The sequence below is a fragment of the Podarcis bocagei genome (genome assembly GCF_964188305.1).
Source record: "Podarcis bocagei genome assembly, chromosome: 8".
Taxonomy (NCBI): Eukaryota; Metazoa; Chordata; class Lepidosauria; order Squamata; family Lacertidae; genus Podarcis; species Podarcis bocagei.
Window position 1 is genome coordinate 24,552,415 of NC_138133.1, and position 8,011 is coordinate 24,560,425.

An 8,011-nucleotide genomic window follows, 5' to 3' on the forward strand; every position below is an offset into this window, starting at 1 on the left:
TATCAGCATTTCCAATATCCACAGATATGATGGTCACTTCAAGCGTATTGTTCCCTTTTGACCTGCACGGCTGACACTTAGCCTGAGCTTTTTAGTCTCTTCCTAGAGCAACTTGGAGAATCTTGGAAGACATATGTCCCATGTGCTGTAGCATCAAGGTGGTACCTTGGTTTAAGAACAGCTTAGTTTATGAACAACTTGGATTAAGATCGCTGCAAACCCAGAAGTAGGTGTTTGGGTTTGTGAACTTTGCCTTGGAAACAGAACAGGTTCTGCTTCCTGTGTTCCATTTGTAAATTGAGTCCCCCACTGCTATGGGAAAGCATGCCTTGGTTTGAGAACGCTTTGGTTTAAGAACAGACTTCCGGAACAGATTAAGTTAGTAAACTGAGGTACCACTGTACAGTGGTGCCCCGCAAGACAAATGCCTCGCAAGACAAAAAACCCGCTAGACGAAAGGGTTTTTCGGTTTTGTGTTGCTTCGCTAGACGAATTTCCCTATGGGCTTGCTTCGCAAGACGAAAACGTCTTGCGCTTTTTTTTAAAAGCCGCTTGAAGAGGCGCAGTTGCGACGGACCGTGCTTCACAAGACGAAAAACGTCGCAAGACGAAAAGACTCACGGAACGAATTCTTTTCGTCTTGCGAGGCACCACTGTATATAACTTTTCCTCACTTAAATGCTTTATTCCTGATTTGTTCTGTTATAGGGTTGCCATATTTCACGAAGTACAAATCCAGACACAGTTGCTCCAATAAGTTGCTAAGCTTTTCTTTTCTTTTCCCTTTTCTTTTTTTGGACAATAGTCCAAATTTGTGATCGACAACAGTGGACAGCGGGGTGGCGAGAGGCCTTCCAAAATCACCGTCTAGGAGGCAACAAGGAAGCGGCCACTGAACAGCGCAGACATTTACTATTAAACTGAAATTTTCCCTAAGGCGCCAATTTAGCCCCACCCCCTGACATTACCGTAATTTTCCGGTATATATGGCAACCCTGCCTGTTATCGTTGAGAGCAAATTACGAAAGCTTTCCTTGCGCTTGGTACTATTGAAATAACAGATGAATTCAAGCAGAGTCAGGGGAGGGAATCAAAGGAACGGGTACAAGTGAGTATAGGATGGAGAAAAGGAAACCAAATTTCTAACCTACATTTATGTAAGTTGCTGCCCACCGCGCCCCCACAGAGCAGAGGTGGGGGGAGGGGCGGAGGAAGAGGTAACAACATGCTTAAAACACAGCAGCATTATGACATATTCATAGGCGCCGACTCCATGGGGCCTGAGGGGGCCCGAGCCCCCTCAAAAATTCGTTTGGGGGGCTCCGCCCCCCCAATAATCTCGGGCGTGCCTCCAGCGGAGCGCCGCCGCCGACCCCACCCCATCAATCCCCACGCCTGCGCCACCAGCCCCCGACGGGCGCCCCCTCCCCGGCTTGCCAGCTCTGCGCGCGCTCTGCCTCGCCTGCCAGCTCGGCTCCCTCCTTCCCTCGTGCAGCTTGTTTTGAAATTCCCCTTCGAGCTCCGCCGCGGCTCGCCCGCTCCCTCCGCCCTCGCCGCCGCCTCCTCCTCCTCCAGTCCCCTCCCCTCGGCTATCCCCGGCACAGGCTGCCTCACGTACGCGGCTGCAGGCAGCCCCCTGGAATGGAGTCCCCGCGCGCGGAAGGGAGTGGCGGGCGCGCAAAAGGAGAGAAAGCCGCCGGCGCGCGGAAGGGGCCGGTGGATGGATGGACCGGCGGGGGCGGAGTCACCTGGCTGGAGGGAGGTGGCGCGCAGCGGAGCTTCCAGGAGCGGTGGCAAGTTACCTGCGCGTTGCCAAGGGCGCACCTGCCTGGCCGCCAGCTGGAGGCTGAGGGCTGCGCTATCTAGACTTTTGGCTTTTGGTCTGCAGAAAATGCACCCACACCCAACAGGGGGTGAGAAAGGCCTAAATAGCTTTTTATTATCACTATATGTATATCCCACCGCCTCCTCCCCACCTGCTCCCTCGCCAGCCAGCCAGCCGCGCGCCCTAGCCGGAGAGCCCCAGCCGTCCCCGTCGCGCAATCGGCTGGATCTCCCTTCAGCAGGCCGTGCTCACAACTCGGCCCAGGGACCCCCCAGCAGCGGATATCCGGCCCAGCTGAAGAAGCTGAAGAATCCGGCAACAAGCCCCCTCCTCCCCAATCGCTCCGCCGAAATACGCTCCAAAACCCCCCAGATAGGCCGCCGGCCGCCAAGTCTCATGGCGCCCTGAGCGAGGGTCTCTCCCCAACACCGCCACCTCGAACTGCGTTCTCCCGGCTACCCGAGCGAACCAGCGGCAGGACCCCGGTATGGCCCCCCCCAATATTTTTTATAAGTCGGCGCCCCTGGACATATTAAACCACACTCATCATTCAACCCAAGATCTCACAAGGTGTCTGTGGAAAAGGGCCCGTCTTGATCAAGTTTTCATGGGCTTTTAAACAGAAAGCAAAGCTGAGGAGCTGGAGAAAAATATTGAGGGAACCCGGGGTGGGGGCGGGCAGGTATCAAGCAACTCAGAGTGCAACCTATCAGAAAAATGTTGGATTTTTTTAGTTTTCGGTATCCCATCCTGTAATTCTTTGTCTGCAGTGTGCATACACATGTCTGTCTACCTTTGACCATTTTCTAAAAAGTATAATTACTGCCCTACAAACTTCAATTATTAACCTTTTTTCCAAAAAAGAGAGAGGGGGGGGGGAAATGTTTCAGTTCAAAGAAGACCGAGAAAGAATAATTCAAACACTTATTTTATTTCAATATTTCCAGGATGCTTCTCAGATTTACCCAAATGACTGGAGCAGGGGTGGGAAAATTGGATGCAACTTTAGGACTTGGCAAATATGGCAGACTTTCTCAGTGAAGAGATGCTACTTTTAAACTCATGAGCACACGCTGTATCTCTTTGGTTTTAGGTTCACCAGTTACACAAGAAGGGGGAATGGTATGTGCTGCAGAAGGGGAATGGTATGTGCTTCCTTTTGTTTCAGGGACGGAAGGCAGTGAGGCCTAGTCACAACAGTGCTGAATCCTAGATTTCATTTTTTAAAAAAGGCATAGTCCTCAATTCTGTCCTTAAAGAGACCACAAAAATGTGAAACAGAGATGAGCTACTCTCAATGTTATCGCTCCCTCAGTATGCCACAGGCCCTTTTTTTGCGATGAGATCTATTACAGTGGTTCCTTGGTTTACATGCTTCAGGTTACAGACGCTTCAGGTTACATACTCCGCTAACCCAGAAATATTACCTCGGGTTAAGAACTTTGCTTCAGGATGAGAACAGAAATCGTGCTCCAGCGGCGTGGCGGCAGTGGGAGGCCCCATTAGCTAAAGTGGTGCTTCAGGTTAAGAACAGTTTCAGGTTAAGTACGGACCTCCGGAACGAATTAAGTACTTAACCTGAGGTACCACTGTATTAATATGCAGGCTGGGAGTGTGTGTGTGAACCACGTACTCCTTGGAGGAAAAGGTGGGCTATAAATGCAAAAAATAAGCTCTACTACTTAAGGAAGCTGGAGGGGCAAGACAGATGGAGATGTCACGCCAGTCGCAAAAACGCACCTGGCGCCTGGCTAATTTCGAACACTGGACTGTGTCTTGTGGAGTATGTCAGAGGGGAGGGGGATAGAAAGTAAGAAGGAGTCCCCCCCCCGCTGCACAACACATCTGGCTGTAAAACCTATAAAGCCTTGGATGGCTCAGGACCGCAATACCTCAAGGGCCGCCTCTTTCTATATGAATCTACCCGGACCCTGAGACCATCTTCTTAGGCCTTCCTTCATGTGCCTCCTCCTTGCGAGGTCCAGAGTGTGGCTCCCATCTGTGGAATGCTTTCCCCAGGGAAGGTCGCCTGGCGCCTTCATTATACACCTTTAGGCGCCAGGCAAAAATGTTCTTTTTTAACCAGGCCATTGGTTGATCTGATTAACATCCTATGCCCTTTTAAAATGTGTGGTGTTTTTTGTTGTTGTTGGAGGGTGGCTACTAGTTTGTTGTTGTTTATTTTTATTATGTATTTTGTGGTTTTATATCATGATTTTATTCTGTGAACTGCCCTGAGACCCCAGGGGGAATAGGGCGGTATATAAATTAAATAAATAAGCTGGTGGTTCGATCCCCACCCAGGAAGGGCTGGATTCCTGCACTGCAGGGAGCTGGACGAAATGACTAGACGACCCCTGGGGATCCCTTGCAACCACTCACCTTGCCACAACCCGGCGGCCCCCAGAGGATGAACGAGGGGATTTCGTGCACTTCCAGCAGGGAGCGCAGGAGCGTCCGTTCGCCCAGCGCCTGATCCTGCCCCACGTAGTCTTCCAGGAGGCTGGGTCGCAGCTTGTCCGCCAGGGGCTTCCCTTCCAGCTTTCGGGCCAGGCTTTCCCAGCCCAGCTCGGAGCCACGCGCCCCTGAGCCCCGATGATCCTCCCCGTCCGGCTGTTTCTCTCCCGTTTGCGCCCGGGATGGAGATGGAGACGGGGCGGCAGCAGCAGCAGAGGCGCCCCGAGGTGTCCCGGAGCTCCTGGCCTTGTGGAAAAGGGAGAACAGCGGGGCTGAATCGGGTCTACCCATCCCCGCGCGCTCCTCCCCGCTGCTCCTCTCCGGGGAGTTGGAGAGGCGCATTTTCTTCCGGCAAGACGTGCCCATTCGCGCGTCCTTTGGGCCGCTGCTGCTGCTGCCGTCGATGCCGCTTCGCTCCGCATCTTCTGGGACTTCGCCGCCTCCCGCTTCGCTTTGCTGCTGCAAACATCTGTCCAGATGTGAGTTGATGCAGCTGGCGGGGAGCTCCCGCAGGCAAACGGGGCAGCTCACGAAAAGCTCTTCCTCCGCGCCCGCTCCTTCCATTTCCAGGGCCAAGGAAAGAGAGGGGAACCCCACGGAATTAAGGCTGAGCCCCTTGGCTTCTCCACCTTCCCTCTTGGGAAGGTACCCGCTTTAGGGATCCTCTCCAAGGAGACAGAGATCCAAAACAGCCAAAACGAAACCAGAAGTTGAGCTATAGGAATTTGCCCGGGCAGGAAGAGGAGAAAAGTCAACACCTCCTTTCACGACAAACCCAGCGGGCTGTCGGGAATCGTAGTTCTTTATGCGGGAGGAGCGTAAAGGTCCTGCCATAGCTGTCAACTTTTCCCTTTTTTAAAGGGGAATTCCCTTATTCGGAATAGGATTCCTCGCAAGAAAAGGGAAAAGTTGACAGCTATGGGTCCTGCCGGGCTCGACTGAAGTTGGATCCGAGCTTGAGAGGCGGACGGAAAATGCCATAATCGCTAACATTTGTTGTGCATAATGTGCACAGCCTTTTATACAAATTAGACATACCTTTTACACATTACAGTAGTACCTCGGGTCACATACGTTTCAGGTTACATACGCTTCAGGTTACAGACTCCGCTAACCCAGAAATAGTGCTTCAGGTTAAGAACTTTGCTTCAGGATGAGAACAGAAATCGCACAGTGGCGGCGCTGCAGCAGCGGGAGGCCCCATTAGCTAAAGTGGTGCTTCAGGTTAAGAACAGTTTCAGGTTAAGAACAGACCTCCAGAACGTACTTGACCCGAGGTACCACTGTACTCGCCTCAGTACAGGGGCACTCAGTGGGCAGGTTTTTCAGTCCTGTCCCATGGATACCTGCTTCCAAGAAGGTTGCCTCAACAAGATAGACCTGCACACTAACACCCCCACCCCCACCCCCGGAATTTGGGGAGTCATCATGTTCAGGGATTTGGCGGTTGTGAAAGCTTTTGTACACTAAGCATCATCATCGTGATTATTAGGGATCAGGCCCTAAGGAATCTCCGTGGTCAAAGGCTATAAATTAAAGTTCAGTTGTGCATGCTTTTGAAACACTGTGTTTTGTGGCAATCGATTGAAGATTTGCTCAATAGACACATGCAGGTCTGGCTGCTATGTTGTTCTGAATACATGGCTTTGCTGGATGCTAAGTTTGCCGCCATGTAAACACATTCTGTTTGTTTCCTTTTACTGCAGACAACAGACAGGAGATATCGGGAGCCACTCCTATTCGGTACTTTATGGAACAATGATGGAGAAACACGTAGTAGCTTACCATTCGAAATTCTATAAGATCAACCGGATGGATGAAATGAACACGCGGTATTACAACAGCCGGGAGGACACTATGGCGTTCTTCCAAAAATTGGAGGCAGTCAAAAGTGAAGAAGAGGTATGTGAAGAATACAAATGTGTGTGTGCGCGCGCGCACACAGAGAGAATCATCCATTCACACACACTTGTGTGTGTATAAAATGTTACAAACTATTGGTCTGCTTTCTGTGGCATCAGATGGTTGTTGAACAGAGAAGCATGTTTGTAAACGTATTCTCTTCTTGAAAATATAAAATTATTCCAAGCAGGTCCTGGCCAATACATTTTGGTGCCTGAGGCGAACCACAAAATGATGCCCCCCTCACCAGCAGGGAAGAAGGGGGTGAGTGAAGATGTACGCCAGGAACATCTGCTGCCAGTGTGGCTCCTGCCGCCTGAGGCGGTTGCCTCATCTTGCCTCGTGGCGAGTCTCAATTCAAAGGCTGATTTACTAAGGATAGTCAAAAAGTTGGTCCACTTGATGATTCCTAGGGTAGAAGATGTCATGTTGCACGTGGGTGTAGGATTGGGGTAAGGCTGTGGTGGTTTGAAAGTGGTGTATAAACAATTTCAGTAAATGAATACAGTTGAAAGCAGTTGGATTAGTTGAGGGAGGCGACAGGACTGAGAGCTTATGGTTTCCATATTGCCTGTGTGAAAGTTTTCAAAGGATTGAAATAAAAGGTGCTATGAGGTTTCAAGGTGTCTTACAGTGTAAGACCACATGATTATGACCATATGTGATTATGTCTGTTTTGAAACCAGCAGGAATGTTTCAGACCATGTGGCCTTGTGTTTGTGTTAGAAAGCTGTACACTGGTACCTTGGTTCCCGAACCACTTAGCTGACAAACAAATTGGCTCCCAAACACCGCAAACCTGGAAGTAAGTGTTCCGGTTTGTGAATGTTTTTTGGAAGTCAAATGTAAGGTTTTAAACATCTAGGCAGTACCCCCATGTTTTATTGCTGCGAGTGACCGGACAAATCCTTGTGCGTAAATTTGGTGCAAAAAGATTGTGCAATCTAAGATTATAATTTTTAAGGTTGCTGATAGGAGGTTTATTTTGTACATGCTCAGTTGTTTCAAAGGGCAAAGGAAGTAATTTTAAAAGATCTTTGCACTTGGCTAATTGTGAAGGGTATCTGAAATTAATCTCATACAAAGAGCAATTGCACAACTTTCCTCTAGGTGGAAGTCTCCTCCACGTTGAGCACTCCACAAAATATCGTCCTCCTTCTCCTGTCCACTTTTTGCTATATTAAAGGGAATCATGCAGGAGCAGTGATGGCAAATTTCACCTGTGGTTTTAATTAGTTAAAAATAGGTTTCATTAAGAAAAGAAAAAGCCCTGCATGGTTACTTCCAAGTACATGTATTGTGTTTGGATCGTGGTATTGACTGCTAGGTTTCAAACTGTATTTCGTATATATTTCCCTTCTACATACAGCCGCATTTGGGTCAGAACTTTCATATTGCTTAAATTGAGGTTGGGGCGACAGGACAGATGTGTGGGCAAGAAGGGAAAACACAGAGAACCCAGGCATAGCTGTCAACTTCCCCCTTTTTAAAGGGAAATTCCCTTATTCCGAATAGGATTTCTCGCAAGAAAAGGGAAAAGTTGACAGCTATGAACCCAGGTAAGCGCTGCACTCCTGAAGCTTCTCACCACTTAGAGAAATTGGAAACAGTACTTTTATGCACACAGCCTGAAAAGCATCCTGATAAGCTTGAACACTGACCGCTTGGCAGATTGGCTTTCCAAACCATGCAGTTACAAACTTTAGCCAGTGCTATCGCTAATTTGCACCCCGACTGCAGGCCCTCCAAATCTCCCTTTTTTCTAGGGACAGTCCTGGATTTACAGAAGCTGTCCCAGTTTCCAATTTGATCCCAGAATGTCCCGCT

The 8,011-nt window shown here is 49.6% G+C and overlaps 1 protein-coding gene across 2 annotated transcripts in view; it reads right to left on the reverse strand.

Moving 5' to 3' along the window:
• WRNIP1 (WRN helicase interacting protein 1) overlaps nt 1-5,040 on the reverse strand; it is a 170,503-nt gene extending 165,463 nt beyond the window's left edge. The window contains exon 1 of one of the 2 annotated variants that reach the window (XR_014011047.1): nt 4,208-5,040. Coding sequence is in view for 1 of the 2 variants with exons in the window: in XM_081206415.1 (XP_081062541.1) it covers nt 4,208-4,846 (639 nt within the window). In the remaining variant the exon portion in view is untranslated. The remainder of the gene's footprint in view (nt 1-4,207) is intronic. The other variant, XM_081206415.1, reaches the window with a different exon arrangement.
• Nucleotides 5,041-8,011: the final 2,971 nt, after the last annotated feature.